General features: G+C 48.7%; 1 protein-coding gene and 1 long non-coding RNA gene across 2 annotated transcripts; both read right to left on the bottom strand.

The window, feature by feature from the left end:
* Positions 1 to 3385: 3385 nt before the first annotated feature.
* On the bottom strand, positions 3386 to 6371 carry HOXD1 (homeobox D1). Its single transcript, XM_027055439.2, has 2 exons — positions 4842 to 6371; positions 3386 to 4468 (listed from the first exon to the last, which is right to left on the bottom strand). The coding sequence occupies exons 1-2, from the start codon at positions 5485 to 5487 to the stop codon at positions 4134 to 4136; spliced, it is 981 nt and encodes a 326-aa protein (XP_026911240.1). The 5' UTR covers positions 5488 to 6371; the 3' UTR covers positions 3386 to 4133.
* Positions 6372 to 12252: 5881 nt separating this feature from the next.
* Positions 12253 to 16942, bottom strand: LOC113598174 (uncharacterized). The gene is made up of 2 exons (XR_003418791.2): positions 14433 to 16942; positions 12253 to 14232 (listed from the first exon to the last, which is right to left on the bottom strand). It is a non-coding gene; the product is annotated as an uncharacterized LOC113598174 (long non-coding RNA).
* Between the last annotated feature and the right edge of the window lie 906 nt (positions 16943 to 17848).

Genomic DNA, 17848 nt, shown 5'->3' with positions numbered 1-17848 from the left:
ATATTTAGGAATTCTTTCCTTAGTTTGCTATTGAATTGAAAGTTTCTATTGAATTTATATTTCTGCATAACAATTATACCTTCAGAAGCAGTTATAAGTGAGATGTCAAATAGAACTATTTTGTATGTTTGTTGCATGTTCATGCTCTGGAAATATGCTTTAGAGGTCAAAACCATGAAAAACTAGATTTCTATTTAGATGGAGATTTATCATTATTTGTGAGCTATGTCCAGTATGATTTCACTTTAAAACCACAAATACAGTTTTAACAATCGGCATTTTTCTTGTTGAGAGGACTGTGGTCAGACTAAATATCTCTCTGAACCTGATTAGGTCCTGAGGTTTTTAAATTCAATATTCAGCAAATATAGAGCATTTGTTAGGCCATAAGAAATAATTAAGAACTCCAGAGCTACTGTAGGTCTCCCTGAGTCTGCCCCTCTTTTCTGATGATAATCGGACATAACCTTGTCTGGTCCCAGGCCTCACCGTATATAAGACTGGGACAGAAGACTCACATACAATTAATCTTTTGAGGATTTAGGTGACATTGCTTTAGGTTTTTACATTAGCAAGCCCTTTGTTTGCTAGTACTCAAGTAATGGAATTTTAAGTATTATTAAATGCTTTATTTCTTCTTCCTCATTCCTAACTATCCTGAATCCAGAAAAACAGATAGACACATGGTCATTCTGTGAAGACAAAAGAACATTGAACAGTAAATTATACAACAGCCGGAACGGTCCACTGTGTATTCATTCTTATAATGGAACACTGGTGGGTACATTAGCATATTTAGTTTGAATTTTTATAAAATAGAGATGGGATTGTTCTAGCAGTTTCACAGTGTGCATAGCTACCATCATACTTCATGGACGATCTGACTCAAAATAATGCAAGGCTCTGAATAATGGGAAGGGGAAATGTTCTATAAACAATTCACAAGGGTTGGGTACCTCCACTGACAAGATATATTTAACAAACTCTAAAACCCACTTTTCCCAGGGACGTGTGGGTGGCTCAGTTGGTTAAGCGTCTGACTTAGGCTCAGGTCATGATCTCACAGTTCGTGGATTCGAGCCCCACATGGGGCTCTGTGCTGACAGCTCAGAGCCTGGAGCCTACTTCCAGTTCTGTGTCTCCCTCTCTCTGCCCCTCCCCTGCTCTTGTGCTCTATTTCTCTCTCTCTCTCTCTCTCTCTCTCTCTCTCAAAAATAAACATTAAAAATTTTTTTTCAATCCACTTTTCCTGTACAAACACAGTATCACTGTATTCCCATGGACTGCATTTACTTTCTTAGAGCTGAACTTTTTTCCAATGTTAGGCCTAAAATAAAATATGCAGAAATCTTTGAACTGTTTCTGTATCATTTTCATTGCTGGAGGGTACCTCCAGAGGTCACGTAGTTCATCCCGATCTCCAGCCAGGACTCTCCCTAATACTGAATATAGCTATATAGTGATCTGCATTGAGAAAGCTTTTAAAGATCCCTGGGGTTGGTCAAAAAATAGCTAATATTGGTCTGATTCATAGGACAACATTATACATATGTCAAAACAGCCACCTTTATCAAGGAAGACATCCATCAGGGTTAAGTGCTAGCTACAGCTTCAAAAGGAAAAGCTTTATTTTCTCAGAGAAAACGGTGGTAGATTAAGGAAATGACCAAGCGTGTTGGTATTTTACTGTTGTTGTTGTTGTTGTTGTTGTTTAGGTATACATTTAATGCTTATCAAAAAGGAAACATTGTCTTGTCAAAGACCGCTGCAGGGGAAGCCCTGAGGTGGCTGGAGCAAGGAGATCACAGCTCCTGTAACAAGTCCTTTCAAATAGCTACAAAGCTGGGTGTGGAAGGGTGAGGTGGGGCTGTTTTTCAAACAAGATCTGATTAGCATCAAGTCAATGGAGGGCAGATGGTGAAACACAAGAATAATATCAACAATCTGAAACTACTATCATACTGTATGTTAACGAGCAGAAATTTAAATAAAAACCTTTAAAAAAGAGGGTGAAACTGTGAAAAAAAAAAAAAAAGAAGAAGAATATTGACAGACCTGAGTTCTACGCGATCTGTTCAACTCCACTAAACCGTGGGTGCAAAAGACAAGAATTTAAGTGTAACTTCAATCTCCTAAGACAATCGCATCACAGTTTTACAGGGATAGTAATCACCCACAACTGTTAGACTTCTGAATTATTGGACTTAAAGCGTGACGCTAGGGGCGCCTGGGTGGCTCAGTCGGTTGAGCGTCCGACTTTGGCTCAGGTCATGATGTCGCAGTTCATGAGTTTGAGCCCTACATCCAGGCTTGCTGCTGTCAGCTCAGAGCCCTCTTCGGATCCTCTGGTCGCCTTCTCTCTCTGCCCCTCCCCCGCTTGTGCACACGCGCGCGCTCTCTCTCTCTCTCTCTCAAAAATAAATAAAACATTAAAAAAAAACAAAGCACTACATTAGAATTTAGAAATCTGGGTAAAAGGAGAGCTTAAAAGTTCTTATCTGGATTATCTGGGCCTTTATGCTTTTTGGTTGAACTATAGAGAGATTTTAAAGATACAGCTATAACTATTCATAAAGTGAGGACCTGCCCTGACAATTGTCTCAAGTATCCACTTGGCTTTGTGTATGACTGTTGCATTTTTTTTCACATAATATTTCTGTAAGGTTGCATAAAAGCCTAGTCAACCATGAGTGCTTTCAGGGTTAGAAGCTAGGAGTTTGGGTGAAAACAAGTTTATCACATACCCACCCTCTTGCCAACTTTCAAATTTTGTGCTTCTTTCAAAGAATTCTTTGAAAATATTTCACCTTTAAAAACGGAGACACCTCTGTGCTGTCTTAGTAGGCCAGATGCTTAGTCTGGGTTACAGGAAGTGGAAAGTCTCTGCCAGCTTCCTTTGTAATTCCTGACTTTGGAAATGGGAATTCAGCCATTGAGAACTTTTTGATATGCAGCTGCCTTTCTCAGAGAATGCAAACCAACTAACAAAATCTTCAGGTTGCCTTTTCCTTGCCTGAGAGCAAGAGGTAAAAGAATAAGGAGGTCATTCTGCAGTGTCTTCTTGGCTTTACGACATTCCCACAGTGGACACCTTTGAGTTAATGTGCAGTCTCTGTATTCACCATAAAACTCAGGCACTTAAAGTATAGTACCTCCTTAGTTACTTGAATATTTGGCAGAGTAGTTTTTTTTCACCCTTAAACTGCTCAGATAATTGTCCGTTACTTGTTTGTGTAAACAACCTATAAAAAATGTGTTGGTTACTTTTTAAAGTTATTAGTCAAAAATTTCCCAGAGCAGAATCAAGAAACTCCAAATTGAAGAAACCCCATTAGCTTTTAAGAAAAATCATGGAAATGAAAGGAGTGTAAGGAAAGACAGAGAGTAGCAGATTCTGTAATTTTTATTACAAAAAAAAAGTTCGAACTCTTTACATGCTATGACATTCAATGCCATGGAGAAGTTCATTGCAAGCAAACATTTTAAAAAATATACATACTGTATATATTTACATTCAAGTCTGAGTAGTTGGTGTCAAGGTGTAGTTCAGGTTCGAATCTTCACCCACCCTGTGGATTTGTTCAGCTACTAACTAAACAGCGATTGTATCTTCACTCAGGCACATGAAGAGGTAGAAACTGCTTTTTAAAGAAAAAAACAACAAAACTGGAGTGCAAATGTGAAGATCATCTTTGAAGCAGCTTAGCTACATCAAGGAGGCCCTAACTAGCTTTGGTCATCTCAAGCTGAATACATGTAGCCCGTCCTTTAAATTAAAATCTGGAAAACTTTGGGTAGATGTTCTTCTGAGTACATCAGGGGTTGTCAGAGATCAGCAACTCTGCCACTCGGCACCCAAGAATTGCATATGACTAAGTGAGGCGACATAGCAGCAGGGCTGGGCTGGCAGCTGGGCACCTTTTCCCTGATAAGACACAAATAAAACACAAACGAGTGGCTTATGAGACCTCAAATTGGTATCTGTACACCTACAGCCTAGAACTCAGAAGCCGACTAGGATACTTCGCTTCCCAAGTGAAACCTCTATCCCAAACTGAGCTAGTAAGTCTAGACAGGGGGAAGGTGACCTATGACTTCTGCAGGCCAAGGTTTCTCAGCCCCAAGACTAAACCTCATGACGGCTCTTGGGCCTGAGAAGGGCTCCCTGGGCTCTTGTCAGACTTGGTGGTGCTCGTTCCTGAGAGGGGGAGTTGGAGGGAAGCCACAGGGGTGGCCGAGGGGAGAAGCCCTTCTCGTTCTCTTTTCTTCTGTTTCATCCTGCGGTTCTGGAACCAGATTTTGACTTGCGTATCATTCAGCTGCAAGGAGTTGGCTATCTCGATGCGTCGGGCTCGAGTTAAGTACTTATTGAAATGAAACTCCTTCTCCAGTTCTGTCAGTTGCTTGGTGCTGAAATTCGTGCGGATCGCGCTGGAGGGGCTAGCGGCTCCATACTCGGCGAGTTTGCCTGCAACATAAAGACAGGGCATCGGTGGGGTGAGAGGACGCGGACAGAGAACGCGGGCGAGCAGCGGGGCCGGTGAGAATCAAAATCACAGCTCAGCTCTCCTGGGTCTCTGTAGACGCAAGTTGTGCCAGAAGAAACGCCCCACGGAGAGCGCCTTCCCGAAATTTCCTCAATGCCTGGCACATTTTCGGAGCGTGTACTTGGGGCACGCTCAATGGAATGCGCCTACTTTAACAGCGCTGCGGGACGCATTTCCTTCCTAAGTCCTAAATCGCCGTCCAGAGGGGCAGCTGCAACGCGCTCCCAGCACAATTCTGCGGAGGAGGGTCCGATCCCAACCCCAGTCGCGTCCGTCCAAGGCCCAGATACTTACTTTTCTTAGGGGCGTTCCTCTTCACTTTCATCCACTCGAAGGTGCTGAAGGCGGCGGGGAGGCCGGAGGCCGGCGACGCAGACTTGGGGTAGGCGCCAGGGGCCGGGGACGCGGTCTGGAAGGTTCCAGGGTGGCCGTCGGCTGGCTCTTTCAGACACTCCGGCAAGGGGCCGGGCTCGCCGAAAGCCGCGTAATCCACCTGACCGCTGAGGAGAAAGGAGCCACTGCCCGAGAAGACGGCTGAGGTGGCGTAGTGGACGTGCGCCCCGCCGTCGTCGGCCGGCCGCCCGAGCGCGCACGGGAAGTCGTACGCCGGCCCCGGCCCCAGGAAGCCGTAGTCCGCGCCCCCTGCCGCGGCAGGTGCGGCCCCCGGCTCGTAGGCGCCCTCCAGGGTGCACGGCGCGTAGGAGGGCGCGGCCGAGGGCGGCGCGGGGGGTGGCGCGGGGGTGGCCGGGGGCAAAGGCGCAGGTCGGGCGGCGGCCAGGGGCAGGCAGCTGACGAAGGCGCCGTCGCCGCTGCCCAAGGGGAAGGCGGGCTGCAGGGCCACGGGCCGGGCGTCGGCGCGGCAGAACTTGGGCGCGAAGCTGAGCGCGTCGCCGCCGCCCCCGCCGCTGCCGCACGACACGTACTCCAGGTAGGAGCTCATGGTTCCGGCCCACCCGCCTGAGCGGGGGCCCGAGCGCGGGGCCGGGCAGGACCGCCGCGGGCTGCGCCGTTCCGCCTTTCCTCTCTACCCGAACTGCCTTCGCCGAGCCATGGCGAGCGGGCCGGAGGTAAATAGTGGCCTAATATAGCAGCGGGGGTGGCCACGTGGCGCTGGCCGGCCAATGGGCGCCTGCCCCGCACGGCCGGGGTCCCGACTGGCGCGCTGCTCCACGCGCCTGCCCCGCCGCCAACTTTGCCAAACCTGCGGGTGGCCGCCGTCCAGCGCCCTCAGGCCGCGGGGAGAGCGGGCGCGGCCCCGGGGCGGCGTGGAGAAGGGTGGGGCGAGAGCGCCGGACGCCTGCCCCCCGGGACGGGCACTGGACGAAGCGGGAGGAGAAAGGCAAGACTAGCCGCTCGGGTGAGGACGAGAGGATAGAGGGCGAGACGCTTGTTCTTCTGGATCGGTGGGTGGCTGATCCCTCGGGTGCGGATAGTGGGCACTGAGGTGGGGAAGGGGTTAAAAGGGAGCGTGGAGTTCGACCCGTGGGCACTGTTCAGAGCCCTATGCGCTTTCGGTTTTCCTGGCACTGCTGTTAGCCTTCCCCTAAACCTAGAGGACGTGTTTACTTTTCCCTCGCTTTCAGCCTGCCTCCGATTCACCGGACTGAATGTTGTGCCCTAGGCGCTGTGTACCTGGGGCGGCATCAGATCTTCATGTTTAGACGAGATTTTCCCGTTACTTCGGCAGAGTCCCTTCAGTTTCCGCTCTTACCGTTTGTGGAGTCAAGGTGGGGGCGAGTGTTGGAGCGCCAGGTTTTGATTGGGACAAAAGATAAGGTTTCTGCCTTGCGGAGAAGTTTACCAGGATAACTGGGTTATCCAGATACAGCATCTGCGCTTGTGGTTGAACGCTCGTGCTCCTCTCCGGGAGGCTGGCTCCCGCACCCGGGCTGAGCACGCTCTGGCTGGGGCGCTTGGCTGGAGGGTGCAGAGGCTTCCCAGGGAGCCGTCAGATCTCAGAGGTTTGGACGGGCTTGTACCTTGAAGCAATTAAAGCTTCTGTTCCATCAGATAAGTGCTGCGTCGTCTCTTGCGAGTGAAATCTGAGGGCTCACAATGTTTAATGGGCTCACGTCTTTCCCTTGATAATACGGTTTTGTTTACTGAGCGTGGAGAGACGGGAAATAAAAGTGCAACTGGCACAGGAAATGAAGACTAGAAAGGTTACAAAGACCGGCTTTACATGGACAAACTTTTCAACTTCCTTCAACATTTCTTTGGGGCTGCAGGAAAATAGCAAAACTATATAAATAAATGTTATTTACACACAGCAGTCATGAGAGAGGGTGGCTTCCTAAAACTGTGTGAATACGGTCTACTCTTGACTTATTCAAGTGCCCTTGAGAATTTGATCTATTATAGCCTCTTAGTTATGGTGACGGAGGTTTTATTATTGTTTCACTGATCCACTTGTCATGCAAGAGCGATTGAGCCCTTGCCTAAAATTCCACTCTGAGGAAGCCGGGAAAATAGGAGCCATCACAGTCCAGGGAGCCAGTTCCTTACAGGGATGTGAACCTGTGAATAAACAGAGCCACACCAGACGTGTTACCCTGGTGAGGCTGAAGTTGAGCCAAGGTGGGGAGGGGGGAGGTGGAGGGTACCCAGCTAGGAGTGAGCACAAAGCTAATAGTTCTGGTGTTGCGGCACTGCTGGAGTTCTGGGATTTGGTTGGGAAATGGAATCCTGTGCTGAAGATGGCCCTTCAAACTTGATGTTGCTACTTCAGTCTTTTCCTTTAGCCAATCAGATGACAAAGGTCCTAAATAGTTCTTTGAAAGAGAAAAATAGAGTCTCTTTTCTAGCTCTCTGGACAGGGAATGGTAGAGCTCTTCAGACCTAGCTGAGACTTCATATGTAGAAACATTTTTTTGCTGTCCCCAACTCTGATGGCCATACAAAAATATCAGCGACCCAGATGCTGCTGAGTTCACATAACACCTCATGCACCCCTGGCTAGACTTTAAGAGCCAGTTTTTACCAGGATAGTGACCTAGCATGCACACCTCTGTCTAAATCAGTCTTTCTCTCGAAAGGTTTTCGGTTAATCACAACTCCTAGGCCCAGAAGCCCCAGCAGGTCAAGAAGGAAGATGGCCTTCTAAACCTCTCTGGAGAAGGCATCCTGCAGGCTGCAACTCAGGATGTAGGACAGAAAACTAAGCCTAATTGCCCGGCAGATCTGACCAAAACCTATCACACTAAGGGCCTTTGCTCTAAGGTTTCAGGGAAAACAGGCAGCCTAGGTGCCTTGGCAAACTTCATTGCAACAGAGACCAGGCTTCTGCTAAGCACTTGGGGCAAAGGTTGGGTCCTTCCTGTCACAATTAAGCATTGACTTTGATCCACCCATGAGCTGTCTACACTGTTTCTCTGAAGCAAATTTTGGAGATTGAACTTTCGCTGGTGGAAGAAAATGTCCTAAAAGAGAATGAGATTTTTTTCTTAAAATTGTATTGTTTTGTTTTCAGAACTATGAGTGAGAGTTGCCGGGAGGAGGGTATTCAATATTCGTTCAGACCCAATTGCAGTTCAATGATCATTGCATACAGAGAGCTACATTCTGTTGTCCTTCTCTCTACTCCCTTTAACCTCTCGGGCTTTGGCATATCCTACACCTTGGGGCCAAGAGCTGCCATCTCAACTCCTGGACTGGTCCTTGACTTATTCATATTGGAGCCGAGACTCTGGTCATCTCAGACTCAGATTCATCATTTCCCAAGGACCTACTGTGTAAGAACATTTTGTTAGGTGAGGTCTAGGCTGCACAAAAAAAGATACTCTCAAACCAAAGGAACAAGGGATTCATTTCTGGCACAGGTCTCAACTATGCTATAAATCTACTCCAGAAGAATGTGAATCTGTAGTTCTCTAAGGAGAGATTGGAAGATATTATTGGAGGAGCTATATGCAGAAAGATGTGAACATAGGATATTTTGAGTAACTTTAAAGTTTGTCTCCTAGATGTTCACAGAGTATGGGAGAAATGTCTTACTAATTTTATTGCTTGTTCAAGTCATGAATTCCCAAGGGTCACTTGCCCTGCCAGGTCCGGGTGCTGTGAGTTCTCAGCAGGAGGTGACAGCAGAGGGGCCTGATTGCCAGGTTGTGTTTGATGTAGGAATGCTTTGAAATCTCTCCCATACTGCTAACCAGGGCAGCCACCCTGAAACCCCACCCCCCATGACAACCTTTGTCTCTCATTCAAACAACAAACTTTTTTTTCTCCTGCAGACAGAAGACAGAAGTGAGGGAGGGTGACACTCTGGTCTTCTGTATGTTTACAGTTGTTCCTAAGAAGCGTCTTGCAACCCCTCTCCACGAGCCTCTTCATGTTACCCCTTGGAGACGCTTTGAGCACATGCAGACTTTTGGCTCCGCAGCCCCAAACGGTAGAAGGGCTCTTGCTTGTTGGGGTGAAAAGCCGGGGGGGGGGGAATGGGGGGGATTCTGGGCTTTTCTCTCAAGCAAGATTTGTAGTTCTCTGCAGAAGCCTTCAGTCATCCCATGATGGAAGTGGGGGTGAAGGACAGGAATTCTAAACCTATCAGAAGCCTGATAACAGGACCCTCCTTGAGGAAAACAGTTTGGAGTGCTGTGCCTTTCCCTGAGAGCTTTGTGAATGAAAGGCTCATGGGTCAAGCCCTTGCCTGGCACACAGTAAACATACAAGAAATGTTTGTTGGACAGAAATAAAAATGGACAGAATGGTGTGTTTTTACCATGACTAATATCGGATAAAAGATATCTTTAGATAACAGCTCCCAAAACCAATTCATGTGGGTGGAAATCAGCATAGAAGCTTCTTTAAAAGTGCAGGTTCCTGAGCCCACCCAAGAGATTTTTATCTAGTATGCCTGACTCCAGTAGGAGTTATGATAAGCCTCTTGAGTGATTCTCAAGCAGGGTTCTCGGGAACCATATTTTGAGAATTTCTGCCTCTCAGAAATTGGGGCAATGTGGGAAGAGAGGGGTAATTCGGTGGGAGGGGCCCTTGGCTAGCATCATGAGAGCTCATGGCTAGCGGGAACATTATACCTGAACAGTGCCCAGAAGCCTCTTGGGTGGTAGGGGCAGAGAATGTGAAATGGCTCTCACATTTTGGTTTGGCAGCCTAAGTCTAGTTGGGGTGAAGTTTTATAAAATATCCTTAAGTAGTAGTCAGTAGAACTTTCCCAAGTTTTGCTGATAAAATAGTGCTTTGCAGAGACCTGGCTTCCGTTCCTTGTCACCTTCCTAACTTGGCTTTAGGGATGCCAGTAAGATAGGAAGTGAAAGGCGTTTGTCTCTCCTAGTCTCTTTAGAGAAAATGTAGAGTAGTTCTGAGGTAATGGAAAGAAGGAAGGAGGAGTAGGAATAGGAGTCTCAAGAGGGCGGAGCCAACTCTTCTTTCCTTCCACCTCTCCCAAATTGTCTGGAATGAATATCTGAGCTCCCAGGAGCCAGAGGGGATGAAATGTCCCTTGGCCTAAGCTGTAACTCTTCCTTTGATTAAAGATCAAGATGTCATAAAATGTCAGTGCAAGAAGACCCCTTAGAGATGAGTGACATTGAACCCCTCATTTCAGAGAGGAAGTAACTTTACTCAGAGGTTAAAAGACAAAACTATCGGGGTGCCTGGGTGGCTCAGTCGGCTGGGCGTCCGACTTTGGCTCAGGACATGATCTTGCAGTCTGTGAGTTCAAGCCCCGCATTGGTCTCTGTGCTGACAGCTCAGAGCCTGAAGCCTGCTTTGGATTCTGTCTCCCTCGCTCTCTGCCCCTCCCCAACTCCTGCTCTGTCTCTCTCTCTCTCTCAAAAATAAATAAACATAAAAAAAAAAAAAGACAAAACTACCCTGCAAAAAATGAGGGAACTAACTTGGGTCTCCCGACTGTCTACAGTCTGCTGCCTGTCCACAGTGTACGAAGAGGAAAGAGTAAAACAGCCCCTCCTTTGCACTGTGGAAGGGTCAATGCTGAGCAAGCAGAGCAGTGTTGAAGGAGACACCCTTGTTTCTGGGAGGCCACACAGGCAGTGTGACTGCCTGGGAGGCTTGCTGGCCTCCCTTTGCAATTTGCTGAACTGGTGCTCCAGACTTCTGAGGCCCAACCTTGAGCTACTCCCAGAGAAGGCAGAGATGGATCTGGGTCCCCACCCCCTCCACCTCGCAAGGGTTAAGGATCCCCTCATTTCCTGCTGAGCTTGATCCCTGGGGGATCAAAACCAGAGGTGTCTTTCCATTAATGTAACTGGATAGTACAAATTTAGGACCGTGTGAACACAGGTATACCCAGGTCGGTTACACTTGTACTAATCTTTTTCTCCTTTATTTTTTAAATAGAGTATACATTGAAATTTACATGGTTCAAGATTCAAAGGGTACACAGTGGTATGCAGTGAGCATCTTTCTCCCATCACCTGGTTCTCCTTCACATAGGCACCAGTTAAGAGTTTCTTACATATCTTTCCAGAGATACCTTATATGTTTCTATCTATCTATAAATCCCCCCACGGTTTTTTTTTTTTGGTTTTTTTTGTTTGTTTGTTTGTTTTGTTTTTTTTTTTTTTGCTTAAATGATGGTGTACCAGACAGACTCTCTTGCACCATGTTTTTTCCCCTGTTGTATCTTGAAGATCATTTCCTATAAATGCATACAGAACTTCCTGGCTTATTTTTACAGCTTCATGCTGTTCTGCTGTACACACCTACCACAATTTATTTAACTAATCCCCTATTAATGGATATTTCCCTTATTATTCATTGTTTTCCCATTACAAACACATGTTCAAGTTTTTAACCTATTAGAAAAATCCCCAGACATGGAATTACTTAGTCAAAAGGATGTGCGCTGGCAGTCTTGACGCAGATTGCCATATTGCTCTCCTTAGATGTGAATCACTTTATGCTTCTGCCAGCAACATATGAGAATTCCTGTTAACCTCATACCCTTGCCAAGTCAGTGGGATAGTAAAAGTTTTTATTTTTGCCAGTCTGATAAATAAAGAATAATACCTTTTACTTATCCTTATAGCATCTCCAAAAATGCCATTCTTTTTTATCTTGTTTGATCCTTTCATAATTCTAGTTTACAAATGGTAATGGCGACACAGAAAAGATAAACTGTTGGTCGTTATCACACCCAATGTAAATGGCCAAGGTCAGATGTTCAGCACTCTTTCCTGTACTGCACTGTGCCCCGAGGAAGCCGAAGGAGATTCAGAGAGAGTGGGTGGCTTCAAGCATTCCCTGAAAGACACATGATATAAAAAAGCTTTCCGACATCTGCTAAGAGGCCTCCTCCTTAGTGGTCTGATACCAAGACCACATTTCTGCATGTGTCCCTGGAGAGTACCCTCCGGAAGCAGAGGAGCTCTAATTAGCAATATGATCTGACCTAGTCCTAAGCATTAGCCTGTATTCAATATCTGGGAAGCAGTAGGTGTTGTTTTTAATTTTCCTGAGACTTATTTCTCACTGGACATCCAGGATCTAAGTTATTGATCAGCATGGTGTGGGTAAGAGGATGTTTTCGCTCGGTTTTAGCTTTGCCTGTGACTCTCACTTAGACCTGGTGAAGATACCTGGTGAAGATAACACACACACACACACTCTCTCTCTCTCACACACACACACACACACACACACACACACACACACACGCAACTTTACTGATAAACTTATGAGGTAGATATCTATTGACTGTTTCACTGAAGATGAAACTGAAGGCCAGAAAGATTAAGTGTATTGTTGAGGGTCATACAATGTATCAGCAAAACAGAAAATACAGTGTAGACCTAAAACAGAAGTCCTTAGTTTCCCCCTGCAAAATCTTCTTTTTCCCCTTCCTGTATTCATTTTGGTGAACGACCTGGCTACCCAATCAGGGCCTCTAAATAGAAGCCTAGGGATTAACATCCATAACTCCTCTTTCACTTGTCCAACTGTCAGCAAGTCCTGTGAATTTGTCCTCCTAAATGTCTTCCCTCTTCATCCTCGTTACCTTAGATCCTCCCTAGGCTGGATTATTGCAGCAGCTTCCCCTTCTTCTTTCCTTCTTGCCTCCTATCCCTCCTCCAGTCAGACACAGCATCCCTCCCAAAGAGCAAGCTTTCCAAATAGATAACGTCATGTCCCAGTTTAAAAACTTCAGTGGCTTTCACTGCCTGCAGATTAATTCCAGACTCCTTTCCACGGACCTCATACAACCTCTTTTGCCAGCCAGATGCTCTACTCCAAACTCTCTTTGTTCCAGGTCTAGACCTTGTTCTTTCTTCCCTCCCTGCTTGCGTGTGCTGCTCTTTCCACCGAGTATGTCCCTCCTTCCTAGACCTAAAAAGCTCATACTTCAGGAATCAAAATTCACCTCCTCTGAGAAGCCTTTTCTGACACGACACTTGTGTCAGTGGCTCCTTCTCTTTATTCCAGGAACCTTTAGGCCATACTTCTGTTCTAGCATCTGTCACAGTTTTAGGATTCTTTTTCTTCCCCAGTAGATCAAAAGGCATACACTATTCGTGACCCATTTTTAGATCTCAGAGCCCAGCACAGTGCACACAGGAGCTGTTCAGCAGGTATTGCTGAAAGGCAAGGAGAGAGAGAGACTCTGACCCAAGGACAAGAGGACCAGTATTTTAATTGCTTAAAGAATTCAGGACACTGTGCAAGACTTAATGCTACAGCTTCTATCTATCGAAAGTAAAATGATAGTAGAACATCTCTCCAAAGCAAGTTAATTTCCACCTGAGAGGATGCTGAGAGAGAAGACAGGGAGGGAGGAGCTGGGATTTTGTCTTTCAGGGGCTCTTTCCTATAGGCTAAGGCAACAACTTTTAACTAACGTCAGAAATTTCTCAGCTGATGTCACTCAAAAAGAGGGTAAAAGAGGGGGTAGCCTGAAACTTTCTTAGAACTTACCGAGGACTACAAGCACCACCATAAGAACGCTTCACCACCCACTTTACCCATGACCTCCTGCTGCAAACAGCTCTAATGCTAATGACCTCCTTCTCTCTCCCTCCACCAACGCTCACAGTTTTCAGTCTATCCCTTTCTGGTATTTCTAAAATGAACCCCAAAAGAGCTGAAGTAAAAATACTCCAGTCCTTCCTTCACACTTGAAAAGAGAGGAGAGGCATATCATTATGGTTGGCATTTTACGTGTATTTTTATTGTTCTTTTTTATATGGCATTCAGGTTTAGTTCCAAGTTTAACAGGGATACCCTTGCTTCCTTCCAAATAAATGACTCCTGCAGGTAAATAAGAGAACTAAACTAGCTCCGCCCCATCCCTGAATTCTAGTCCCCTGGGAATCTTTTTTTTTTTTTTTTTTAAGACTCTTACATAGTGTCTGCAAAACCTGGGATTTTCCTCTTCCCTTTCCAGGGGTACAGCTGCGCTAAGCGTGTGACAGGGGGCGGGGAGCAGGGGGGGGGCAGGGTATACAGTCTCCGTGCGTCTGGGGAGGGCGCGGGGGCCGCCCCTTAGGAGAGCCGTGGGCTGCAAGGGGTCCGGAGGCGGGGCCGGCAGGCGGCCGGGAGTACCGGGAGTGGGGGGGGGGGGGGGTGTCCGGCCTCGCGCCGCAGAGCTTGGGGCAGCGGGTCGCGCCCTCCGTGAGCGCTCACCCCGGGTGCCTGTGTCTCCTCTGCTTGCGGTTTCTGGTCGGCTCCCAGCTGGCCCAGACTTGCTCTGAAGTAGGAGGAACCGCTGTCGAGTGAAAAGTGCACACCGGGTGATTGATGAATTCTTAATAGGACTAACCTCTCCCGCCACCACCCCCCCCCCGACCCTCGACACACACTGAGAAATCCTTCACCCAAGCCCCCCCCCTCGCCCCCCCCCCCTCCCCAGGCCTCGTCGCCGGCGAGAGGGGACGCGGCCGCCAGCCGGTTGGGTGATTAACTCACCGTTTGTCTTTCGGAAAGTGTGCCAGGTGGATTGAGGCAGCCTGGCCGCTCCGGCTCTCTGCTGACTGCGCCCGGCTGCAGGCCGGAGAGCGCGGAACGAGCGCGCGCGTCACATGGTGGCGCGGCCCGGAGCCGGCCTTTGTGCCGCGCGACCGCCCGGCCGCCCCGGGGAGGCGGCGGCTATTGTTCCCCGCGGGGGAGGGAGGTGCTCAGACTCGGGGTCCACGCCAGCCTCCTCCCCAGAGTGTCCCCACATCTGAGGACGGGTGGGGGCTTCCTTTGTGTGTTTTGGGCCTGCGACGGGAATGGCGCGCCGTTGCCGCCCCAAGGGGCCGCAGAAGGGGCCGAGAGGTTGGTGCCAGCGCTGTCGCTACTTCGAGTTCGGCCCAACCGACCGACCCAGTTTCCCGCTCTGCCCTTGCGGAAGAGACGGGGAGGGATGTGGTATTTGTAGGGCAAGCGCTTGGAACAATAGAGCCATCAAAAGGCCTTCTCCCTGGTCTCCTCCCAAGGCAGCTAGGCTCTTCTCCCCTCTTTCGGAAAGGCCGTGGCCCAACAGGTCCTCTTGGCCTGATTTTAGGCCTGCTTTCCCAGTAAAAACACTTCATCTGTTCTCCACGAATCCTAATTTAAAGTCTCCTCCTTGGACTCTTACTGATGTAAACATCCCATTTTCATTATTTTCCAGATATTATTCTTCCATAAATTGATCCAGACTAGCCATAGGAACCAGTCAAGATATTTTGCCACAGGATCTAAGACAAGAGGATTTACCTACTATTGCCCACCTTGCAAATCTCCTAGGGACCTTTCACCTGCTTCTGCTACTGCAAATGATTGGACATCCATTTACATTTCCTCTTCTTCATGTGTGGAAGCAAACTTGTTCACTGTGCTTCAGGCTGCCCCTGGCCTGAAAGTGGGTCCTTGAATTCCCCTTGTACCATTCCAACTTGCCAAGGTGGTTATGAGACCTGAGGGAGGTGTTTAGGCGTGGACTTTGGGCCAGGTGTGTAAATCCATTTGGTACCAACTTTGGGCCCCAAGGATAAGGGCATGTGTAGCTGCACCAGAAGAGAGGGGAACAGTGAAAACTAAAATTTCACCCTCTGTGATGATCTTCACCACCACCAGTACCAACAATGCTGTAAGTACAGAGGATTCACCTACCCAGTCGTTTTTCCTCTCCATCCGGGCCCTCTGCAAGAGTGAGCCAGTGCTCAGAGATGGTGGAGGGTATGGCTGGTGACTCAGTCTCAACTGTGTCCAAAGTGTCTAGGGAGAAGTCTGCTCACCGGTAGCTATATCCTCTCTGGGAAGGCACAGTGCCCTAAAGTGGTGAGGCTGTAGGCCTGTGGGAACTGGGGCCTCCTGCCCCTCTTTTTATTTTTATTTAATACTCACAAACTTCTCTTCATCCCCCCCCCCCTTTTTTTCCCTTACAGTTTCTGAAAGAAGGACCGAAGTAACACCAAGAACTCCCAGATGAAGAGGACCTTCCTGGATCTGTAACTGGGATTAACCAGTTCTTTACTGGGAGAGAAAGTTTCAACTAATCCTCAGGATAAAAGCAAACAGGCCTGTGACTGTCCCTTGAACACTGACAGTGTAAACAAGCTTCTGCCTCCTCCAGGTCAAGCAGAGGAACACTTTTCATTAGAATGTTGGGTTTCTTCTTTGTTATTCAAACATACACCCACACACATCCCCTTGTCCCTCCCTAATGAACAAACCTCAACAGATGGAGAGCCTAGGCTCCCAAGACTTATGACTGAGAAGATGCACTTCACTCAAGGGTGGGTTGGCTTGTACAGAATGGGGGAGAGAGAAGAAATGGGAAGCTAGTATAGGTAATTACTGTGTTTTAATACTCCTTACAGATAGAAATCCAAAAAATCCTGTTCCGCAAGGTTAGCAGCCTCTGGGGCCTGGGAAACCGATTTGGCTGATGTGTCTGTGATAGGGACTAGGCTTGGGGCTGCACCAGGGGGAAAGTACTCACTCTATATTCTATCACTCTCTCTCATTTGAAAGCCTGTACAAAGAAATGGTACAAATGGATGGTTAACTTAATGATTCCATCAGAGGCGGATTTTTCTCTGTCAGGACCCAGGATGAGGCTGAGGTCTGAAAGCCAGGAGGCAGAACATTTACTTAATCGCCCTTTCTTACCGCCTTTCCAGGGGCCAGGACTGCTCTTCAGACCTTTCCTCTGCCACGTCCCCGTACCCCTGGCTAGCTCAGTTGGGTCTTTTTACCCCACTCCTGGCTGGGCCTGAGTTTCTCCTGGTAGCCACGGCAGGGTCTCCTTATGGCTAAATCTTTTCCCACTCCCACCTCCCATTCTACTGCGGGCCATTTTTGCAGCCTCCTCTCTACCCAGCTTTAATTAACATTTGATTGCCTGGACAGAACAACCAGGGGCTCCCAAACCGCTGCCACCCCCATCCATGGACCCTTTCTTCAGGCCTCAGGATGATCCCCCACAACCTCGCTGATCCCTCCCCTCCCCCAGCGCTCCCCGCCGCCTCTATAGGGAAAAAAAAAAAAAAGCCGAGCTGGTCAAGGCCTGAGCCAGAGAGCCACGTCCTCCTCTGGAGCAGCAAAGGGGGTAAACCTCCCAGAGACCAATGCCCAAAGCGAGGCCCGGCCCTTCCCCACCTCCAGGCGTAGGCCCCACAGTGCCATTGTGAGGCCTTTCCCGACGCGGAGCCCTCGGGGAAGCTGCGCACACAAAGGCGCAGCCGCTCCTGGAAGCCCGGCTTGCTCGGCGCCCTCAACCTAGCGCCGGACAGTCGAGGCCTTGTGCGCTCCCCCATTGTACCCCACGCGGCCGTCTCGGGCAAAAGTCACGGGCTGGGGTGGAGGTTTCCTTCTCCTGCCAGCTTGCCCCTTCCCGCTCCAGGTCACACACTCCCCCCCACTTCCCCGGGAAGGAGAGGCCTGGGCCCAGAGCGCCATTGCCCAGCCGGTGCTCCCCTCCCCCACGCTCTTCTTTCTGCTTTCCCGAGGCCCGGGAGGGAGGAGGCGGGCGCCTCCGCCGATAGAGCAGCTATTGTGACCTTCCTTCGCCGAGCGGGAACCCAACCGAGTGTACCGCTGGCGGGGGAGGAGGCGACTGTATGCGCAGACCTCGGGGTGCAGTGGGGGGTGGTACTGGGAAATAAATAAAGGTTTGCAACCTTGGGAAGTTGGGCCCTTCAGAGGGCGTTTGGTTGTGTTTAGACTCCGGTGCTTCCTAACACTAATTGCGGGCTCAAAAGGAGCAGAATTTATGGCGAAGGCCAAGGCGGCTTGTTTATAATTTATGAAGTTTTAAATGGCTGTGCTGCAGGCCCTCCTCTCGCCCTGGCCGGCGGCCGCGCGGGAAGCGCCTCCCCAGACTCGCCACCGCGCCCTCCTCCCCGCGCCAGGAG

The sequence above is a fragment of the Acinonyx jubatus genome, chromosome C1, assembly GCF_027475565.1.
Source record: "Acinonyx jubatus isolate Ajub_Pintada_27869175 chromosome C1, VMU_Ajub_asm_v1.0, whole genome shotgun sequence".
Taxonomy (NCBI): Eukaryota; Metazoa; Chordata; class Mammalia; order Carnivora; family Felidae; genus Acinonyx; species Acinonyx jubatus.
The sequence above is the reverse complement of the archived record's forward strand: the minus strand, read 5'-3'. Positions and strand labels throughout refer to the sequence as shown.

Excerpts from the sequence above, each read along its gene's own strand:
- HOXD1 (XM_027055439.2), bottom strand. The coding sequence starts at position 5,487 with ATGAGCTCCTACCTGGAGTACGTGTCGTGCGGCAGCGGCGGGGGCGGC. Across the intron at positions 4,469-4,841 it reads GAGGAACGCCCCTAAGAAAA|GCAAACTCGCCGAGTATGGA; the intron begins GTAAGTATCTGG and ends TTTATGTTGCAG.